Below are 24,525 nucleotides of genomic sequence, written 5' to 3'. Positions count from 1 at the left end.
TCTCTTAAATCATTTGCTTCTTAAGTTGACCAAGTTTAATGAATGCTTTTTGTGCTACAGGCACTACACTGGAGATGGAGATGAACCAGTCATTACTCTAGTTCTTGCAGTGCCCAGTGTAGGAAGATCACATTCAGTGAAACCAAACTAATTTTGAGGTAAGCATAAGAAATTTAGTGTTTTTAATCTAGGATGCCTGCTCTCTTAAGGACCAAAATAGAGTCTTGATTCTATATATGGGCTCCAGAACTGTTAGGTAACATTTGTACAAATAATCATATGTACATTATTCAGATAAATAGAGCCATAAATTTTATCCGCTAATGATACTGATATATATCCCCATAAAAATTAAAATCTATTAGAGTACAATGAGTAGAATGAAATAAATCTTTGAAGAGAGTATATTGTGAATATCTATAGATAGATAGATAGATAGATAGATAGATGGAAATTTTTTTTTTTTTTTTTTTTTTTTTGGAGAAAGAGTTTCACTCTTGTAGCCCAGGCTAGAGTGCAGTGAGCAATCTCGGCTCACTGCAACCTCTGCCTCCCAGGTTCAAGCGATTCTCCAGCCTCAGCCTCCCAAGTAACTGGGACCACAGGCATCCCCACACCCGGCTAATTTTTTGTATTTTTAGTAGAGACAGGGTTTCACCACATTGGCCAGGCTTGTCTCAAACCCCTGACCTCAGATGATCCACCTGCCTCAGCCTCCCAAAGTGCTGGGATTACAGGCGTGAGCCTGTAGAAACAGAGAAATTATAATCAGAGAGTTAAAATATTTAAAACAATTCATTAACACTGAATATAAAAGAAGGAAGAAAGTTTCAAGAAGGAAGGGATTGATAAATGCTGCAGAGAGGTCCATAGTTTTGAAGACAGAGCAATTGCAACTACAAAAAACATTATCTTCTGTAGACAGTAGAAAGAACAGTGGTTGATTAGAGTAAAAAATAAAAGTAGTAAATATGTTCAAGAAGTCAGTATCAGTTCACTTTTGACCTTCAGACTGTGCTACTACTAAATTATAAATAATATGTGTTTTCTTTTAATTTGTCATAAGGAATTTTTTTTTGTTTTATTGCAGTGGAAAGTTTATCCTTTATCAAAATGAGTACCATCTGAGGATAATTTTACTGACTTACAATACATAGTTAAGGATTTCTTTTTATATTTTGTCTTTATTGTAAGAAATTGAACCAGAGAGTCCGGTCAACTTGGGCTCAAAGTTCAAATTTTGTTATGATCTGGTTATATAAACTTAGAAAAATTACTCTAAAATTATTTCTCATATGAAGATGAAAATATGCCTATTTATTTTGCTGTTTATTGGAATTAAATGATGTAATGCTCATATGATTATATTTTTCAATATATAATTGGTATACTTTTACCAGTTTCTAATTACTAATTATTTTTGAGATATTAATATTATAAAATTAATTAGCACCATATATATTATATATAAAACGTATACATATGAGGGAAAATAACATGAGGCATCTGGCAGTCTGATGGGAGGTTAGAAAAGGAGCCCAGAGTGAGTGGCAAAGAATCATTCATCAGTAAAAATGGACAAAGAATGGAGATGCTGGAGCAGCAAAATATTGATTTACATTAAAGCATATTTCAATATGGTCTGTAAAATCAAATGCACTGGAATTCTTTTTTTCTTCTTTTTTTTTTTTGAGATGGAGTCCCGCTCTGTCACCAGGCTGGAGTGCAGCGGTGCAATCTCGGCTCACTGCATCCTCTGCCTCCCGGATTCAAGTGATGCTCCTGCCTCAGCCTACCAAGTAGCTGGGACTAACAGGAGCGTGCCACCATGCCCAGCTAATTTTTGTATTCTTAGTAGAAACAGGGTTTCACCATGTTGGCCAGGATGGTCTTGATGTCCTGACCTCGTGATCTGCCCGCCTTGGCCTCCCAAAGTGCTGGGATTACAGCCATGAGCCACCGCCCCCAGCCTGGAATTCTTTATCTGTTTGGTTTTGTAAGTGGTGAAAGAACATGGTGTCATGTTTTCTATAACACAACAAATTTCAAGTTATTTATTACCTTAAAATGATATCAATGTTAGTAGGATCCCATCTAGTCTAAAGGTTTTTGAAAATGGCACTTCAATATATTTTGATTTTCATGATCTCTTTCTGGGTACTGCAGTAGCCATTACAACTTATTATGTTTGTAGTCTGCAGTGCAGAAAGGCAAACACCTACTGAATTTGAAATGATTGATCTAAATGTAATATTTACAGATGGCGATTGCTTAATCTTGTTAGCCTGGACAATAGTTCTTACTGTGCTTTCAAAGTTTATATCAGATATTAGAGAAATATTTTAATTATTTGTAGCAAATAATTAACTTATAATACTTAAGTTGCTAAGTAACTAAGTGGTTAAGTTGCTAAGTAAGCAAATAATACATATTGTAGACCTGCTATAAATTGAGGAAGAATTAAAATGATAGTGATTACAATGAAAAAGATAGTAATAGTAATAATAATTAATAATAATTGTTACAATTATTAATAAGCCATGTGTCAGATCTTGTTTTAAGTGATATACAAGGACCAAATTGGACCCAAAAGCACTATGAAATAAATAGCTTTCTAACATCCTTTTTTCATGTAGAAAGAGAGTGAGATACAAAATGTTTAAGCAACTTGGCACAAATCTCTGAGACATAGAGTGTAGGAGAAAAGAGAAAGTGGTAAGTAATCTCCAAATATAACCACTAATTCCTTCTATGGCCATGTGAGCATATTGTTCCTCACATCAAGAGATAAATTCTATTTCCTGTTCTCTTGAATATGAGTTATTCTTGTGACTTGTTTTTATATTAAATGTGGTACAAATGACATACTTGGGCTTCTTGAGCCCAGAATGTAGTGGATTCTGCTTCTCCCTTTTGAGTTCAGTCTCCCTTGTATAAGGAAAACCAGGCTAGACATTGAATGATTAGAAGCCATATATGTGGGATCCTGGAAGATGAAGGCCATCTTGCATATTTTCACCCCAGCTGAGTTGCCAGCTGAATGGAGCTGCATAAGGGACTGGCCTCCAGCAAAATCTACAGAAGAATTACCCAGCTGAACCTAAGTGAATCCACAAAATTCTGAAAAAATAATAAACCGTTATATTAAAGCACCAAGTTAGTAGATGATTGTTACACAATTGACAACTAATGCAGATATTGAAACCTATAGTTAATGTGCCAATATAACCAAAAACTAAAACATCTTTGTATGGCTTAGAGGAGAGTTATTCCTGCTGGAAGTATGAATTATAAAATTCTTCTCCGCTTGGCAAAAAAGCAGACCTTGCTCTGAGCTGATGCAACCTCATGCCAATGCACAAGTTACAAGAAGCTTGCAATCCCTGTTTCAGTACAAGCAACTCTTCCTGTCTTCTTATCCAGGTAAAACTTACACAACTTTAAATGCTGAGAAAAATAGAAGAATTTGTAAATGAGGAAGACTGTGACAAATATTTAGTTTTCCATGATTGTAAGGGGCTGAAAGTCTGAAAGTAGGTGAAGAATACAGACGATAAGCGCTATACGATGGGTAGCCCATGGCTTAAGCCTCAAAAAAAATTTTTTCCAGAGTCACAAGAGGATGGGAGAGGAGCGGTCTGCAAGCAGCAGTAGGAGCAAGACCTTGAGACATGTCCACCAATGCTACGTGAGTAGCTTCATGTGTTTTCTTTCTTTTTTTTTTTTTTTTTGGTTTTTGTTTTTTGAGACGGAATTTCGCTCTTGTTGCCCAGGCTGGAGTGCAATGGCATGATCTTGCCTCACTGCAACCTCAGCCTCCCGGGTTCAAGTGATTCTTCTGCCCCAGCCTCCCGAGTAGCTGGGATTACATGTATGTGCCACCACGCCAACTAATTTTTGTATTTTTAGTAGAGACGGGGTTTCTCTATGTTGGTCAAGCTGGTCTCAAACTCCTGACCTCAGGTGATCTGCCCACCTTGGCCTCCCAAAGTGCTGGGATTACAGGCATGAGCCACCGCGCTGGGCCTCTGCATGTGTTATCTTATCACTCTGACTCCAAACCATTTCCATACACATTCAGTCTTGATCAATAATTTTACTTCCTAACATTTTTAACGATTTATCATTTGTTTTAGAATAAAGTACAATCACTCTATTTTAATTCTGAGGTATTGCCTGCAGACCCTGACCCAAACAATGGATGAATAAAACATACACTAACACACAGATATTCTGCTTTGCCAGTCCTGCTGAGTGTCCGACTGCCTGCACAACAAGAGAGGTTTGTCGCTGCACTGGTCCTGAGCAGCTCTCATTCCAGGCATTTATTTAGTATACAATTAACAACAGAAGCTTTGAGTAAACACACTTGTGGATAATTAAAATGGTTAAGAGAGTAGTTCTAGGAATGATTAAAGCTCAGGTACCGCAGTCTAAGGAAAATACCATTAGGGGGCAATATCCTTGGTTGACCTCCACCTGAGAGGGCCATCTGGCTCAAAGGTTAGTTAATGGAGGTAGAGTAAACAGACTTAACTGGGGAAGGCTCTATTGTCCCTAGTATTTAACCTATGACCTAATGCTCTAAGGTAAGAACCGGCTGCCTTCAGCCTGTTCAATTATTACAAGCTATGTAACCTTTGAGCCTTCCGAAAAGTTTGTGACTATTCCCTATAACTCTCCCTAATATTTCCTTTTAATACTTCTGCCACCATCCTGAGTGAATCCCAACATAATTGTCTAAATATACTAAACTAACCCTCATTTGAAGATATTTTCATAGGTTTTCAATACCTATTACATTTTACTACATCTTCTTTCCAACATATCCCTCACATCTCACCCTAAACATTTATTTCTTTAAGAGGCATTATTTGACTTTAACAAGATGAGTTCCACACATTATGTTTGTACTTCCCTTACTCTACCCCTTATCACACTTTATGAATATTACTAGCTTAACGTTACTTTTTTCTCCAATGAACTCTAAACTCTATAAGAAAAGGGATCATGGAAGTCTTGTTCAATATGTATCCTCACTTCTCAGCACAGGAACTGATGCAGAGAAGTGGAATAAAAATATTTGTGAAAGAATAAATGAGGGCTGGGTGCAGTGGCTCATGCCTATAATCCCAGCACTTGGGTAGGCCGAGGTGGGTGGATCACTTGAGGTCAGGAGTTCCAGACCAACCTGGCCAACATGGCGAAACCACATCTCTATTAAGAATACCAAAAAAATTAGCCGAGCACGGTGGTGGGTGCCTGTAATCCCAGGTATTCAAGAGGCTGAGGCAAAAGAATCACTTGAACTTGGGAGTCGGAGGTTGCAGTGAGCTGAGATTGTGCCATTGCACTCCAGCCTGGAAGACAGAGTGGGACTTCTTCTCAAAAGAAAACAAAACAAAACAAAAACAAAAACAAAATTAACAAAAATAAATGAGTTTCTGGTGCTGACTTAAGGCAGAATGAGATGTCAGAATGCTTTCTACTGAAGAGAGGAATAATTTAAGCACAAAAATAAGAAAACAGTGTAAGCATTATGGGGTAACCGGAATGGGGAAAATAAAGGATTGAGTCCTGAGACCCAAAATGCTGGTGACTCAAGTTACCAAAATGAAAAGAGAATCAAATGCCTCTACTAACCTGGTTCATAAAATGACTTGGATCTCTTCTTCTCTCTCTTTTTTTTTTTTTTTTTTTAGACAGAGTCTCGCTCTGTTGCCAGGCTGGAGTATAATGGCACAATCTCGGCTCACTTCAACCTCTGCCTCCCAAATTCAAGCAATTCTCCTGCCTCAGCTTCCCTGAGTATCTGAGACTACAGATGCCCGCCACCATGCCTGGTTAATTTTTGTATTTTTAGAAGAGACGGGGTTTCGTCATGTTGGCCAGGCTGGTCTCGAACTCTTGACCTCAGGTAATCCACCAGACTCGGCCTCCCAAAATGCTGGGATTACAAGTGTGAGCCACCACGCCTAGCCGGATCTCTTCTTTAATGGAGAATAAAAACAGAAAAGCACAATCTAAAACCACACAAGGACAATTGTTTGTAAGGTTTCACATTTCAAATATATCTCTAGCTTGCCTTTGACTTAATAGTTACTGGTAATTATTTGTAATCATAAAAATGAAACCATTATATCTACTGTTTCACATTGAAATATTCATTTTTTTCACATTCTCAGTTTTCTCATACGTAACTAGCAATTATTGTATAAGAACAATATCCACTTATGTTGCTTACAGTAATTGTGGTTTGGGCTCTGGGCATCACAGCAGTATACAAATTACCTCAAGAACAAACAAATGCAAACACGATGGTTTATTATCTTCCGTAGCTCAAGTTCTTGTCTTTCTTCACAATATAACATATTAATGATCTTAAAAATCTTGTATAGTATATATCACATAATAATTTTCTCCAGGACTGGTGTCCATTTCTGGAACAGAAAGGAGACTTTCATGTCATTTTTTTGTGTGCGTGCTGAAAGCATATTTAAAAATAGAAAGCCTTATCAGTAGAGTGGCCCGACATCTATCAGTTAGTAAGCAAGTTTCAGTAATTTAAAAGATAAAAACAGCATAAATGCATAGTAAAGAGAGAAAAAAAGAACAAATACAGACAGTCCCTGACTTATGATGGCTTCACTTACAGTTTTCTAACACTGGGATGTGAAAGTTAAAGGCATTTCACAGAAATTATACTTGGAATTTGGATCTTTTCCCAGGCTAGCGATATGCAACGCAATTCTTTCTAGTGATGTTGGGCAATGGTAGTGAGCTGCAGTTCATGAGGCTAAATAACTGATACTGTACTCTACAGTGCAGTGTATCAAGGAAGTCTATGAGATGTTCAATGCTTTATTATGAAATCGGCTTTCTATTAGATGATTTTCACAAATGTTGGCTAATGTAAGTGTTCTAAGCACATTTAAGGTAGGTTAGGCTAAGCTGTGACATTCAGTAGGTTAGATGCTTTAAATGAATTTTCAACTTAATGATATTTTCAGTTTACGATGGGTTTATCCATTCATAACTCCATGGGAAGTTGAAGAGCATCTATAGATCAAGAATAAATACATAAATAACCAAGCAGACAGTTAATTAACCCTAGGATCATTTATTGATCATATGATGATTAAAATAGAAAAATGGACTGGGTTTCTTCAAGCCTACTAGTGTAATAGTTATACATTAAAGTCAATACAAAAGTTAAAAACAAAAACTTTGGTGACTCTTGACTTTCCTAAATGCTTGATTCTGTATTTCTGACGTGTGAGAATCATAATGGATATTTTATGGGAAAACTGAAGGGTGGAAGATGCTACTAGATTTTAATTTGGGGCTTTGATTCCTAGAGACTTACTTTTGAAACCAGGTCCTGAAACATTACTATCCCACCACATCCATAGAATCATTTCAAATTACTACTGTGTGGGCATAGTTGGGCAGAATCAAATTCAGAATATACACAATATAGCATTTCTGTGTGAAAGTACTAAACAATATTAGGACATACACTGCCTTAAGCAAACAAATCAAATCAATATAAAGCCTTTAAGTAAGTTTGCTTTTAAAAATTATAGATGCATAGAATTTTTAAGCTAGGCACAATCTTGTAAAAATTGAATTTAACTCTTAATAGATGGCACATTACAGATCACATTTTTGGCAGTCTGAGAAATGAAAGGCTCTGATACTTGACCATCTAGTTCTTGCTTTTAAAAATAATTATCCACAAAGCATTTAACAACTAGAAAAAAAAAAAGAGAGAGAGAGAGAGTAAGCACCTAGCAAAGTATTCTTACAGGGGCTGGGACTGTCTCTCCAACAACAGCTTTTTCATGTGTAAAGTGAAAATAGTATTAGTTCTTCTACAAAGGTGAGATTTAAATGAGATTATGAATACAAAAGAAATTTACACAATACCATAACATAATAATTGGTTCTAAAATAATAACTTTAAAAATAATAAAAAATAGTTGTTAATGTTAATAATTTAACAATTAATAAAAAATTATTTACATTCCTTTCATTATAGATGCCACTCCCAACCTCCAAGCAATATTCTCAACTCTTTTATAGAAGCTCATCATTTAACACTTTTATCTTCGATTCCTAGTCTTTGTGCACATGTCTTCTTCCTTGACACTTGAAAACTTTTCTGAAATCTACTACCCACATTCAATTTTACTTAAATTTCTTCCTTTCCGCAACATCAGAGTACATAACTTACATATTAATCACATATTTGGCTCCCTGGACATTTTTTTTGAACCTACATTGTGTGTTATCCATCAAAGTGTCAAAGAAACAGATGGTCGCCATGGCTAATGACAATACCACTGATGAAAATCTCCATGAAACTTATTAACAGAAATTAATTTATTATTGGATATCGTTATTTTGAGGAAGAAATTTAAGATACCTAGAAAGTTAGCCTTGGATGATGCCTATGTTTAGGGGCAAGGAATATTTAAAAAACAATAAGAAAAAGGAGCAGAAATATCAAAAAGAAATGATAAAAAGCACATATATTGTTAAAGTGTTCAAAGTGGAGAGGTAATGTTTGAAAAGATAATGATATTAAGCACTATTAAATGCTACGGAGATAAAGAAGAGAACTAAAAGTTTCTATAGATCATTTTTGTACGTTTTTGAATCTATTATCGCATGGACATGTTCATATTTTGCCAGCTTCTAAGTCTAGATTTTCCTTACTTGAGCTTCATGTTTACCTTCTCATTTCTGTCCTCCCTTGTATGTTTGGCCAATAGGGTGTTGTATCTGAGATACAATTTCACACATCCTATCTTCCTGAAGGTCTCGATGCCTTAGTGGAGTGTTTCTCAAAATGTACCTCCCAGCACACTTGTGTCAGAATCCTCCAAGCTATAGTGCTTGTAAAAAAAAAAAAAAAAAAATCAGGTATCAGGCTCTGTCCTTTATCTAACCTATTAGACTAAGGGACATATCCTCCTGCCTCCTTTTAGTGATACCTTTTTACATACTTTTCTCTTGGGTTTCACCACAGCAATATGTGTAACACATTTCCTCTTTTCCTGGGGTCAGTTTCAATAATGCTGGAAAGATGGAAGCTCCAGTGAATCCATGCTTCTTTGCTCCTTAGATTGAATTCAATTAATGTCTCACCCAAGGCTTTAAATGCTTGGAGTTTGGAGGCAGATAGCAAGCCTCCTGGCAAAGCTGTGTCCCTGAAAAAGCTTTTCACCTAGAAACTCTTTCTTTCATAATTGCAAATACAAATTTAAAAAAAGAGAATTAATTCTGTTGACTGAAAATAGTAGAGGAGACTCCACCTTACTTAATTTTCTTACAGCATTTATTTTAGAAAACTTTTGTAATTACAATTCCTTTACTTTTTCTCTTTGAAATGTATGGAAATTTTCATAAAAGCTAAATAATCATCTTGCCAAATTTACACATAGGAATTTCTTTCTCAAGGAATTCTTTTCCTTTTAATTTAATGATCAAGGAAAATGAAGCCTCTATCTCCTAGTTTCTACAGAAGGGTAGGAGCCTAAATTCCATCGGCACCTTCCTCCAAGTTGCAAAACTACCTTTTGTCATAATATATAAAATATAAGATAAGTAAGAAATTTATTTTTCTTTTGGATAAAGCTAATTAGACAATCAGCTAATACAGATCATCATTATTAAGAAGAAATACCTGAGTATTTATCTTAATAAACTTGACCAAAAAGAAAAATATAACAACAAAGAAAACCAAAAAGTAAGAAAAGGGGAAAACAAAAATAAAATTTGAAATTAATAAAATAGAAAACCAGTAAATTCATTTGAAAGACAAATACAATCCGAAAGCTTATTTTATTTGACGTGAAGAATACTATAGATAAATGTCTTTTGAGATTGAGTAAGAAAAACAAACACATTAGTTTCAATTAAGAAAGGTAACATTCAAATATATGGAAGACTATAAAATAATTAAAAGAAAGTGTAGCTTTTTACAGTGGAAAAATACACTTGGAAATTTCAAGGATGTTGATGATTTCACGAAACATTTTTACACTTGCATTATATCTTCCAAAACCAAAGACATTTAAGCAGTAGCTTTTTTCTTCACAATTCAATTAGCTTTCTTAAATTAAGATTTAGGCATTAATTTAATGGAACATTCCCTCTCGTAGCTGCATTTATAACTCTAACATTTCTGAGGCAGTCATCTAAAATGATACTTGCCTGGGAGGCCCAAGGCAAAATAGTTTACCTTCAGGCCTATTACGCATCACTGTGTAGGCCTAATGCAAATTAGAATTCTGACTCTAGTCTAGTTTGGAATTTTGATTAGCCTGAGGGAATAAGGCAAAAGAGGAAAGAAGGAAGTCTTTATTGAATATCAACTATATATCAGAAAGTTTTTTATCTATGCTTTTATGTAAACAAATTCATTTGATTTTCACAACTGAAAAAGGTATTGTTATATACTTTTCATTTTTTAGATGAAAGACAGAGTTTCAAATGGGCCAACTTTTTCAAATTACCCAGCAGGCAAAGGTGAAGTTCAAACTTAGTATGATTGATGTCAAAGGCCATCCCCTTTTCTGTTGTGTAATACCTCACTTTGTTCAGGAAAAGGTACAGAATGAGTTCATCAGTTTCATATTTGGTTTATTTGCCTTCTTAGATTTGTTTCCTACAAAATTGTATGCAAGCTGATACTCTTACCAAACATGTATTTTGGAAAGTAGGAAATTTTTAATGTATGCACAGGGCTGGGAAGTGGAGAATTCAAGAAAAAAAATGATGGAAAGAGTGTGCAGATATATAGATATTAAACACTTTTTAATGAGTAGTTGTGTATTATATGCTGTTGTCATGAATAGGAACAAACAGGAAATGAAACTTTAATTCTTTGGTGATAGATATAATAAACAAGTAACAACTGAATAAGAAAAATGATTTCTAATGTTCTGATTTTTTTTTAAAAGAATAATAGTATAGAGTGCAACTGGGGTGGAAGGAATGGGTGATAATTTGTGGTGGTTTGTTAAGGAAGATCTCTAAGATGAGGTGACTAGAACTGAGAGCTGAATGAAAAGAAGCTGGTTTTGCAAATAAATGTGAAGCCCAGAATTCAAAGATAAATCGGAAAGCAAATACAAAAATCCTGAAGCATGATCCAACAGATAAAAAAGCCTGTGCATGGATTTTATTCTATCTTGTGAAGGCGATTAATTGATGCAGATGTGAAATCTTAGAGAGAAAGAGAAAGGGACTGCAGAAGTAACAGTAACTCTTGTTACAATGCAAGTTTCAATAGAGATGCGGAAAGATGTACTCAGTGTGAATTATACTAGCTTTATATGAGCTTCATAGGCATATTTGCTAAATGTGTCGGTCTTCAAGCATTAGGTATGATTAGGCTTTTGCCTAAATAATTAATTCAGTGACTACATCTTTTAGAAGTTGTCACAGATTCTTCAGCCAAAAAAAAAAAGTATACATATACTGGAATGCCATAGATTTGCATTTGTATATATCTTACTGTTGTCTTTTTCCACTGTGTTTTAAAATTATTTAAATAAATCTTAAGTCTTTTTTATTCTACCGCTTTTAGGTTTTCAACAGTATACACCTTACTCATTTTATGAGTTTAATGTTTTTTTAAATGAATACATGAATGTTATAGTGTCATAAAATATTTGTTATTTTTCACTGATTGAAATTTTACTCTTCAATATGGAACTCTTCTACTTTGCCTCCCTAGTATTATGCTATTGAAAGACTCCATTCAAGGTAAGAATACGAAAAACTATAAAGTCTAAAATTGACAGAATAACTAAGAATTTTATCATTGGAATTGGATAGCTCAGCCTCTAGGGCAATTTTTTTTCTTTTGACTGAGATTTTAGAATCACGATTTGCATTAACAGAATCTATCTTTACAAGTCAAACTCCCAGAGTTATAAATTTTCATCTAGTACAAATATTTGCATGGAACCAACTGCACTCAGGACAATTCTTTATTAGTATGGTCTGTTATGAAAAGGAGGCACCAAGTAGAAAGACCCAGCATTACATTGATATAGATGAGTCTCTTATTTTCATGATAGTATACCAAACCTCAAAAATCTTCCAATTGCTCTGATGTTATCCCTAGAAGGCAAGCAAGTCCTCAGGGCAAAGCTTATATCATTAGATATGGACTTTGATGTGAGCTCTTTTATTTCTGTTCACTTTGTCAACCTTTTCAGTACCTGAGTCTGTAAAATTGGACATTGGGAATGGCTAAAATTTGGCTCCAGAGATTTGCAGCAAAATTAAACTATTATGCTAATTGCCTCCAGGATAGATTCTGCTTTGGAGATCAGCATGCTGTATATCACAATAATGATGGGACTCATGGCATGGGGGATGGACAGAGGAGCTTTCTCCTGGAGTGGTATTTCTGGAATTTCTAGTGTCAGGTAAAGTTCACAGCATGCTCTGTAGATTCACTTTTATCACAAGTTGTGGTTCAATACAGAACAAGAAGTGTTATTTATTATGATGACCACCACAAGTCATCATGCAGCAGACCATTCCAAAGTATTGGTCAAGATAGTCATTGGCTATATTCCCCTTTATAGCCTGGAAGACTCCTGAACAACCAGAATACATTTAATTTATATTATCTCTTTTAAAAATCCAAATAAAAATTTTCTATGTTCTTAAATTAATCCCATCTGGATACCTCTGTGTGCCTCTTCCTTAGAACATAAATTTCACATTGCTGCAACACATGAAACATGTATCTCTTGGTAAGTCACAGTGTTACTTTTTGTTGACAGTCTGTGCCAGCTTGCAATTTGATGTTGCTACTAAAAATTAGAGATGGGCATGCATGTTATTAACACTGCCTCAAATGTGACAGTGAAATTATGACTGTAAATTGCCACTGCCAAATTATCCTGTGCCAGTAGGTATTATAAAAGGGGATAGAATACACGACAATAATACATTGGTGGAAAAGGCATAGATTATGGTGAAATATTTGTGTTTACCTTCTTAAAATGGAAGGAACACGATTGTCTGGATTGTCTAGATCTTTGCTAAACAAAACATTCTAGTGCAGTGTACCAAAACAAATGCAATAATGTAATAAATGTAATAATGTGATATAACAGTATTTTAAAGAAAAGGCAATAAACTCAGGCCAATCTTGACGACTTTTGTTATTGTGAAATTTCTGCCCAAATGAGCTGTTTTACTTCTTTCCTACATGTTTCAAGCCCTTTGCCAGTTTGTTCACTCTACTGTAACTATACAAGCCTTTTATCTGTTTGATGATGTCCCAGGACTTTTTTAGTTTCTTCATTATTTATTTTTAAACTCTCTGCTACCCATATACTTACAAGACCAGTCTCTTCTCTTTATTCAAGTCTCATCCAGAAATCTTTAGTTCATCTAGGAAATCCACAAAAAACTGTCACCCCTCTTCTCACCCTAGATGCACTATATTTAGTATTATGGCAATGAACAAGGCAGGCAGAACTCCATAACTCATGCAGTTTTTATCATATTGGGTAGAGGCAATAAGCTAGTAAGCAAATGCATGAAGAGAATAATTTCAGATTTCTGTGTGAACTTTAAAAAGCATAAAGCAAGATACTGTGGGTCAACAGAGGTGGGAGAAGAGGATGGTTATTTAATATGTATTATAATTTATAAATAAAAACTTTAAATATTAATATGCAAGTAGAATAATCTCTACATAACCACAGAGTTATATTTACAACCACTGAATGGAAGAATGATCAGATAGCAATCAGGTAATTTTGTTGTGTGTGTCCCATTCTCCTCAAATGTAAGTATTTGAATATCTTTCTACAGGTGCTACTTAATATCTCTCACAAGAAAAGAAGAAATCCCTCTGCCTTTTAATGTTCTGGGAATAGAAAGAATAAAGGAGACTGAGGTGAATCCACCAAGGAGTATAACAATTTCTAGTTGTCTCCTTAATAGTCCAACACTTCACTCACACAACAATGTTACGTAGTTTCATCAAATGATGAGTCCAGCCCCTTTCTTCTGCAGAAAATGTCAGTTCACTGCTCCTTGCCTACAAAATAGAAATTAGAGAGATACCAGCTTTTCTAGCCAGACTACAGAATTACTTTGACTAAATCGCTAAAAATTCAGCCTCACTACCAGTTTCCACAATACCTCTCAAATGGTAACTTTAATCTCTGTTTGTACTTTTCAGGAATCCAATGAGCAAACAATTCTTTCTCTAAAGCAACTCTCCCTTCAGCCCATTGTGTTGTAGGTCTTTTCAGTCCACTGAGAAAGTCATAATTCCTGTAGCTGACGCCCATCTTCCCCAAAATGTATTACCATTTATTATTTGCACGTATGTCCTTTTTCATTTGCTTTATTCCTATGGGTTTATGCTCTCCTTCCCTTGTTTTCTTAAAGACAAAAATCCCCTTACTTTTATTTCAATGATATTGGGAAAGTGTCGTAAATAAAGGTTGTCAATGTTCTCTGTTCCTTGAACTTTTAAATCAATGATTAAAAACAGCGTCATGATAAATTTTAAGAAAATAATATATTCAGATGATATTATTTCCTTTGGCATAATGATTGTGATTTGCACTTAAAAATGATTACTTACGGAAAGATTTTCATATGCCTTACAAATGATCCAGAGCTTATGTGAAAGATTTTATGTGTACAGTTAAAAACGATTTTGTGTATATTAACTTAAGAACATGTATTAATTTAGGGGTTCCAAGATGGCCAAATAGGAACAGCTCCAGTCTACAGCTCCCAGTGTGAGTGACACAGAAGACAGATGATTTCTGCATTTTCAACTGCGGTACCAGGTTCATCTCACTGGGAATTGTCGGACAGTGAGTGCAGGACAGTGGGGGCAGTGCACTGAGCATGAGCCCAAGCAGAGCAAGGCCTCACCTCACCCGGGAAGCACAACGGGTCAGGGAATTCCCTTTCCTAGCCAAGGAAAGGGGTGAAAGATGGCACCTGGAAAATCGGGTCACTCCCACCCTAATACTCCGCTTTTCCAATGGTCTTAGCAAATGGCACACCAGGAGATTATAGCCCGTGCCTGGCTTGGAGGGTCCTATGCCCATGGAGCCTCGCTTATTGCTGGCTCAGCAGTCTGAGATCAAACTGCAAGGCGGCAGCAAGGCTGGGGGGAGGGGCGCCCGCCATTGCTGAGGCTTGAGCAGGTAAACAAGGTGGCCCGGAAGCTCGAACTGGGTGGAGCCCACTGCAGCTCAAAGAGGACTGCCTGCCTCTGTAGACTCCACCTCTGGGGACAGGGCATAGCCAAACAAAAGGCAGCAGAAACCTCTGCAGACTTAAATGTCCCTGTCTGACAGACTGGAAGACAGTAGTGGTTCTCCCAGCATGCAGCTTGAGATCTGAGAACGGGCAGACTGCCTCCTCAAGTGGGTCCCTGACCCCCGAGTAGCCTAACTGGGAGGCACCCCCTCCAGTAGGGGCAGACTGACACCTCACACAGCCAGGTACTCCTCTGAGACAAAACTTCCAGAGAAACGATCAGGCAGCAACATTTGCTGTTCACCAATATTCACTGTTCTGCAGCCTCCACGGCTGATACCCAGGAAAACAGGGTCTGGAGTGGACCTCTGGCAAACTCCAACAGACCTGCAGCTGAGGGTCCTGACTGTTAGAAGGAAAACTAACAAACAGAAAGGACATCCACACCAAAAACCCATCTGTACGTCACCATCATCAAAGACCAAAGGTAGATGAAACCACAAAGATGGGGAAAAAACAGAGCAGTAAAACTGAAAAATCTAAAAATCAGAGCTCCTCTCCTCCTCCAAAGGAGCGCAGCTCCTCACCAGCAATGGAAAAAAGCTGGATGGAGAATGATTTTGGTCAGCTGAGAGAAGAAGGCTTCAGATGATCAAACTTCTCCAAGCTAAAGGAGGAAGTTCGCACCCATAGCAAAGAAGTTAAAATACTTGAAAAAAGATTAGACAAATGGCTAACTAGAATAATCAATGCAGAGAAGTCATTAAAGGAACTGATGGAGCTGAAAACCATGGCATGAGAACTACATGGCAAATGCACAAGCTTCAGTAGCTGATTTGATCTACTGGAAGAAAGGGTATCAGTGATGGAAGATCAAATGAATGAAATGAAGCCAGAAGAGAAGTTTACAGAAAAAAGAATAAAAAGAAATGAACAAACCCTCCAAGAAATATAGGACTATGTGAACAGACCAAATCTACGTCTCATTGGTGTACCTGAAAGTGACGGGGAGAATGGAACCAAGTTGGAAAACACTCTGCAGGATATTATCCGGGAGAACTTCCCCAACCTAGCAAGGCAGGCCAACATTCAAATTCAGGAAATACAAAGAATGCCACAAAGATACTCCTCAAGAAGAGCAACTCCAAGACACATAATTGTCAGAGTCACCAAAGTTGAAATGAAGGAAAAAATGTTAAGGGCAGCCAGAGAGAAAGGTCAGGTTACAAACAAAAGGAAGCCCATCAGACTAACAGAGGATCTCTCAGCAGAAACTCTACAAGCCAGAAGAGGGTGGGGACCAATATTAAACATTCTTAAAGAAAAGAATTTTCAACCCACAATCTCATATCCAGCCAAACTAAACTTCATAAGTGAAGGAGAAATAAAACCCTTTACAGACAAGCAAATGCTGAGAGATTTTGTCACCACCAGGCCTGCCCTACAAGAGCTCCTGAAGGAAGCACTAAACATGGAAAGGAACAACTGGTACCAGCCACTGCAAAAACATGCCAAATCGTAAAGACCATCACGGCTAGGAAGAAACTACATCAACTAATGAGCAAAATAACCAGCTAACATCATAATGACAGGATCAAATTCACACATAACAATATTAACCTTAAATGTAAATGGGCTAAATGCTCCAATTAAAAGACACATACTGGCAAATTGGATAAAGAGTCAAGACCCATCAGTGTGCTATATTCAGGAAACCCATCTCACGTGCAGACACACATGTAGGCTCAAAATAAAGGGATGGAGGAAGATCTACCAAGCAAATGGAAAACAAAAAAAGGGAGGGGTTGCAATCGTAGTCTCTGATAAAACAGACTTTAAACCAACAAAGATCAAAAGACACAAAGAAGGCCATTATATAATGGTAACTCGATCAATTCAACAAGAAAAGTTAACTATCCTAAATATATATGCACCCAATACAGGAGCACCCAGATTCATAAACAAGTCCTTAGAGACCTACAAAGAGACTTAGACTCCCACACAATAATAATGGGAGACTTTAACATCCCACTGTCAACATTAGACAGATCAACGAGACTGAAAGTTAACAAGGATATCCAGGAATTGAACTCAGCTCTGCACCAAGCAGACCTAATAGACATCTACAGAACTCTCCACCCCAAATCAACAGAATATACATTCTTCTCAGCAACACCTTGCACTTATTCCAAAATTGACCACATAGTTGGAAGCAAAGCACCTCTCAGCAAATATAAAAGAACAGAAATTATAACAAACTGTCTCTCAGACCCCAGTGCAATCAAACTAGAACTCAGGATTAAGAAACTCACTCAAAACTTCTCAACTACATGGAAACTGAACAACCTGCTACTGAATGACTACTGGGTACATAACGAAATGAAGGCAGAAATAAAGATGTTCTTTGAAACCAATGAGAACAAAGACACAACATACCAGAATCTCAGGGACACATTTAAAGCAGTGTAGAGGGAAATTTACAGCACTAAATGCCCACAAGAGAAAGCAGGAAAGATCTAAAATTCACACCCTAACATCACAATTAAAAGAACTAGAGAAGCAAGAGCAAACACGCTCAAAAGCTAGCAGAAGGCAAGAAATAACTAAGATCAGAGCAGAGCTGAAGGAAATAAGAGACACAAAAAACCCTTCAAAAAATTAATTAATCCAGGAGCTGGTTTTTTGAAAAGATCAACAAAATTGATAGACCGCTAGCAAGACTAATAAAGAAGAAAAGAGAGAAGAATCAAATAGATGGAATAATAAATGATAAAGGGGATATCACCACTGATCCCATAGAAATACAAACTACCATCAGAGAATACTATAAACACCTCTACACAAATAAACTAGAAAATCTAGAAGAAATGGATAAATTCCCCACACATACACCCTCCCAAGACTAAACCAGGAAGAAGTTGCATCTCTGAATAGACCAATAACAGGGTCTGAAATTGAGGCAATAATTAATAGCTTACCAACCAAAAAAAGTCCAGGACCAGATGGATTCACAGCCGAATTCTACCAGAGGTACAAGGAGGAGCTGGTATCATTTCTTCTGAAACTATTCCAATCAATAGAAAAAGAGGGAATCCTCCCTAACTCATTTTATGAGGCCAGCATCATCCTGATACCAAAGCCTGGCACAGACACAACAAAAAAAGAGAATTTTAGACCAATATCCATGATGAACATCGATGCAAAAATCCTCAATAAAATACTGGCAAATGGAATCCAGCAACACATCAAAAAGCTTATCCACCATGATCAAGTGGGTTTCATCCCTGGGATGCAAGTCTGGTTCAACATATGCAAATCAATAAACATAATCCAGCATATAAACAGAACCAAAGACAAAAACCACATGATTATCTCAATAGATGCAGAAAAGGTCTTCGAAAAAATTCAACAACCCTTCATGCTAAAAACTCTCAAAAAATTAGGTATTGATGGGCCATATCTCAAAATAATAAGAGCTATTTATGACAAACCCACAGCCAATATCATACTGAATGGGCAAAAACTGGAAGCATTCCCTTTGAAAACTGGCACAAGACAGGGATGCCTCCTCTCACCACTCTTATTCAACATAGTGTTGGAAGTTCTGGCCAGGGCAATCAGGCAGGAGAAGGAAATAAAGGGTATTCAATTAGGAAAAGAGGAAATCAAATTGTCCCTGTTTTCAGATGACATGATTGTATATCTAGAAAACCTCATCGTCTCAGCCCCAAATCTCCTTAAGCTGATAAGCAACTGCAGCAAAGTTTCAGGATACAATATCAATCTGCAAAAATCACAAGCATTCTTATACACCAACAACAGACAAACAGAGAGCCAAATCATGAGTGAACTCCCATTCACAGTTGCTTCAAAGAGAATAAAATACCTAAGAATCCAACTTATAAGGGATTTGAAGGACCTCTTCAAGAAGAACTACAAACCACTGCTCAACGAAATAAAAGAGGATACAAATGGAAGAACATTCCATGCTCATGGGTAGGAAGAATCAATATCGTGAAAATGGCCATACTGCCCAAGGTAATTTATAGATTCAATGCCATCTCCATCAAGCTACCAATGACTTTCTTCACAGAATTGGAAAAAACAACTTTAAAGTTCATATGGAACCAAAAAAGAGCCCGCATTGCCAAGACAATCCTAACCCAAAAGAGCAAAGCTGGAGGCATCACACTACCTGACTTCAAACTATACTACAAGGCTACAGTAACCAAAACAGCATGGCATTGGAACCAAAACAGAGACATAGACCAATGGAACAGAACAGAGCTTTCAGAAATAATGCCACACATCTACAACTATCTGATCTTTGACAAACGTGACAAAAACAAGAAATGGGGAAAGGATTCCCTATTTAATAAATGATGCTGGGAAAACTGGCTAGCCATATGTAGAAAGCTGAAACTGGATCCCTTCCTTACACCTTATACAAAAATTAATTCAAGATGGATTAAAGACTTAAATGTTAGACCTAAAACCACAAAAACCCTAGAAGAAAACTTAGGCAGTACCATTCAGGACATAGGCATGGGCAAGGACTTCATGTCTAAAACACCAAAAGCAATGGTAACGAGAGCCAAAATTGACAAATAGGATGTAATTAAACTGAAGAGCTTTTGCACAGCAAAAGAAACTACCATTAGGCAACCTACAGAGTTGGAGAAAATTTTTGCAATCTACTCATCTGACAAAGGGCTAATATCCAGAACCTACAAAGAACTCAAAGAAATTTACAAGAAAAAATCAAACAACCCCATCAAAAAGTGGGTGAAGGATATGAACAGACACTTCTCAAAAGAAGACATTTATGCAGCCAACAGACACATGAAAAAATTCTCATCATCACTGGCCATCAGAGAAATGCAAATCAAAACCACTCATTAAAAAGTCAGGAAACAACAGGTGCTGGAGAGGATGTGGAGAAATAGGAACACTTTTACACTGTTGGTGGGACTGCAAACTAGTTCAACCATTGTGGAAGTCAGTGTGGCAATTCCTCAGGGATCTAGAACTAGAAATACCATTTGACCCAGCCATCCCATTACTGGGTATATACCCAAAGGATTATAAATCATGCTGCTATAAAGACACATGCACACGAATGTTTATTGCAGCACTATTCACAATAGCAAAGACTTGTAACCAACCCAAATGTCCAACAATGATAGACTGGATTAAGAAAATGTGGCAAATATACACCATGGAATACTATGTAGCCATAAAAAAGGATGCATTCATGTTCTTTTAGGGACATGGATGAAGCTGGAAACCATCGTTCTCAGCAAACTATCACAAGGACAAAAAACCAAACACTGCATGTTCTGACTCATAGGTGGGAATTGAACAATGAGAACACTTGGACACAGGAAGGGGAACATCACATACTGGGACCTGTTGTGGGGTGGGGGGAGGGGGGAGTGATAGCATTGCATTAGGAGATATACCTAATGTAAATGATGAGTTAATGGGTGCAGCACACCAACATGGCACATGTATACATATGTAACAAACCTGCACGTTGTGTACATGTACCCTAAAACTTAAAGTATAATAATAATAAAAAAAACTTGAACATTAAAAAAGAACATGTATTAATTTAGATACCTGAGTGTATATTTGCATATAACAATTCAATTTATTTGTGGAAATAAAACATTCAAGGAATAAAGCTTAATAGCATTCCTTTATAAAAATGAGCTATATTTCAAACTCTGAACGAATATTAACTTTTAAAATTTCAACATAATCATCATGCTTTTTTTTAATATCGCTCTCTAATTTACAGTTATCTCCTTTCAGTGAAGTGACACAAATTCAATTAAGGAATTGAATGCTTTTATCAAATGACAAGATTTTTAGATTTGAAACACAGGAGTGCCAGTGTGTTATTCAGGGAAATAAAAAGTAGGTGTCATTTTATCATCATTTATTATTAAACTGTTAATTAAAAATGTTTTTTTCCTAAAGCATATTTGCATTTAACCCTGTTACATTAATTTTGAATTTGAGAAATAGCTGAACATTGTTATGCATGGTGGTAAGTCTCAAAAGTTTTTGTGACCTAGTTTGCCTAAAAGTCACATATTCAGGATTCAGTAGAAGTCTTAGAATCTATGGACGGAAATTCAAGAAAGAAACAGACTTAGAAATATCAATTCTCAGCACAGAAAAACTAATTTTGTGGAAGTCAATAATACTAAGATTTATAAAATCAGTATTTTTAGGAATGTGATAAGAAGGTAGTGATTACTCTCTGTAATACTGCTCACATTGTATTAACCTCAATGTAAATCAACCAAATACCCGAATAACCAAATTAGAATTACTGATATATCATTTGTTTTGACTTTTCCAAACAAAGCTTGATTAATGAAAACAATCAGTGAATGAGAATTGAAGTCATTGATATGACACCACATCTTTAAGCTGCTTTATTTATTTATTTAATGTATTGTCTCTACTATGTGCCAGACACATTTTTAGGCACAAAAAAAAAGTTATTAAGGTTAGCAGCTTCCCTGATCTCACGTAGGTTACAAGTTTATTCATGTAGGTTATGATCATAAAAGAAACATCCATATTACTCATTTGAATATTTAAAGATTCTTGTCTACAGTGAATATTATTTCTTTTACTACTTCCCACAAGAATTATCATACACTTATTATTGATGTCTTCTGAAAACTAGAAAAGCTGCTTGAAATATGCAATCGTAGTTTGATACAATTGTATAGGTGTGTGTGTGGCTACAAAGTATGGGTGCTTTCTTAAAACACAAAAGTCAAGAATTTTAAAATGTAAGGCAGCATTTTACTTCAAAACAGTCATTTTTAAGAAATGTAGAAATATTCTGATTATCTACCTTTGTTAGTCTGAGTTCCTAAGAAAACAGGTAAGAGTGAGAAGAAAGCGAACTAGGGAAAGGAATAAAACAACAACAAACAAATATAAGGTGACACACTAATGAGCTGGTCATAGCTTCACAAAACCCTGCTCATGATAGATCATGTGGGACATCTCCAGTGAGACCACATGGAATCCCTGCATCTCCAAACACAAGAGAGGAGGGGCAATCCGTTTAACTTTCAGATCTTTCTGGAATGCAGCATCTCACTAGTCACTCTCTCCTAGGGGGTCTTAACTTCCCTGAATTTCTAGGTTCTTGATCTGACCCTTCCTGGCAGCCATTAGGGAAGCCAATGCATCCATCCTCAACGCACCCCTCCCGCAGTAGAGTACACACTGAGTTTCCCTGTAATTGAACATAAGTAAGACTCCTAGGCCTGTAGAACCATTGTGGCATTGGTGGCTGGGTACTCACAGCTATGGAAATGAGCCATTCTGCCAGGAAACAGAACAAGCTGCCTAGAGAAGGAAAGGTGGAGGAGTGCACAGGGCCCTAGTAGTATGCTAGTTGAGTGCAAAAACAAAGTCCACTACTACTTCTGTATTTGTCTCTCACTAGACTGTGAGACAGATATACTTGGATTCTTGATATATTATTCTCTGGATTTAACTGCGAAATATTTTATATATTTTCAAAATTAAACCACTCATCATACTGAAAATTAACATCTATAATGACATTAAAAACATTAATTGCAGCTGAAGATGGAAAACACAAAAAATTACACTGTAAAGAGCAACTAGTTAATTTGTTATATCACTTCCAGTATTTTAAAATAACCTCACTTTCTAATTTTAAACACACACATGTGTATTTATAAAAAAGAAAGTTATAATTTGATACTATATACAAAGTTAGCTTTTATTCCTTAGCATGTTATTTTTTTTTACCTCTAACAAACTGAAGTATCATATTGATTTATTTTAACAGTCTTCTTGCCCAAAAGATATTTCAGTCGTTACACAAATTTGTAATAAGAGTCTTTGGCTACAGTAGAGTTACATGTGAAATTATGCAAGTGCTTTCTTAAAAAATATTTGACCACTTCTCTGAACAAAAAGTAATAATGCCATTCCCAGATTGTAACTTTTAAAAATTTTTTCCTTCCTATATTACACAAATTGACTAATATCACAGTTCATCTAGTCAATTTACAAACTACATCAGCTGTTTATTGTTTAGCAACTCTCTACTTAGGCACCTTAGACTTAATGAAAAGAAAACAGAAGGAAACAAAATAACATATTAAGAATGCTTTTTATATTTGTGTACTCATCACTATCTTTATACTTTTTTAAAAGATAAATTAGAAAAAGTAATATATAGCAATTCTTAATGCAGTTTTTTTAATACCAATAAGGAAAAAAATCTGATCTTCCTCACCGCCTCACTTAACTGGAGTTCATGAATAAAGTATTTTTAAATAGATTAGGTAGGTACATTATAGTAATTGATACCACAATTAGTAAGATAGATTGAGAAAAATTGATTTTTGAACCTATAAATCCTACTTTATATTTTGAATTCTATGTATTCTGAAAAAAGATGTTGCACTTTTAATACCTGTTGCCTTAGTTTATTATTACCTTTTCAATCATGATTGCTGAGTATTTTATAGAGTAGCACTTTTGTCTCTTCAAAAAAATTATGTGGTAGGTGTGTTCTGAATGGTGTACATGTGGTGGGCTGCAAGTACCTATTTCAGGAGTAAATAAATTATTACTACAGTTGATGGTAGTGTTTCTGGCAGATATCCCTTGGCTTTATTAACTAGCAGTAGCACAAAATATTTGTATTAGTCCATCTTCACACTGCTATAAAGAACTACCTGAGACTAGGTAATTTATAAAGAAAGATGGTTTAATTGACTCACAGTTCTGCATGGCTGGCGAGGCTTCAGGAAACTTACAATCATGGTGGAAGGTGAAGGAAAAGCAAGCACCTTCTTCACAAGATGGCAGGAGAGGGGTGTGGGGGAACTGCCACACTCTTTTAAGCCATCAGGTCTTGTGAGAACTCACTCACCATATGAGAACAGCATGGTGGAAACCACCCCCATGATCCATTCACCTCCCACTAGGTCCCTCCCTTGACACACGGGGATTACAATTCGAGATGAGATTTGGGTAGGGACACAGAGCCAAACCACATCAAGATTCAAACCATTTTCTGAACTCTGAAGTGTTATCTGAAACATTGGTTGATATTGTATCACAGTTCAACTTCTACCTCCACTAATTTTTGCTTCCTTCTTTTCCCTTCCACAGATGTTTATTTCAAAAACACTCCTTAATAATCCCTCTGCCTTCACCTCAGAGTCTGATTCCTGG

The 24,525-nt window shown here is 36.2% G+C and overlaps 1 protein-coding gene across 1 annotated transcript; it reads left to right on the top strand.

Moving 5' to 3' along the window:
• The first annotated feature begins 3,610 nt into the window (after window positions 1–3,610).
• LOC115934292 (uncharacterized) lies at window positions 3,611–14,068 on the top strand. Its single transcript, XM_063705137.1, has 3 exons — window positions 3,611–3,688; window positions 12,330–12,449; window positions 13,855–14,068. Exons 1-3 carry the CDS (start codon window positions 3,672–3,674, stop codon window positions 14,018–14,020), a joined length of 303 nt encoding a protein of 100 aa, XP_063561207.1. The 5' UTR covers window positions 3,611–3,671; the 3' UTR covers window positions 14,021–14,068.
• The last annotated feature ends 10,457 nt before the right edge of the window (window positions 14,069–24,525 follow it).

This window comes from Gorilla gorilla, chromosome 3, assembly GCF_029281585.2.
Source record: "Gorilla gorilla gorilla isolate KB3781 chromosome 3, NHGRI_mGorGor1-v2.1_pri, whole genome shotgun sequence".
NCBI lineage: Eukaryota > Metazoa > Chordata > Mammalia > Primates > Hominidae > Gorilla > Gorilla gorilla.
Note: the sequence above shows the minus strand (reverse complement) of the source record. Positions and strands in the feature narration are given on the sequence as shown.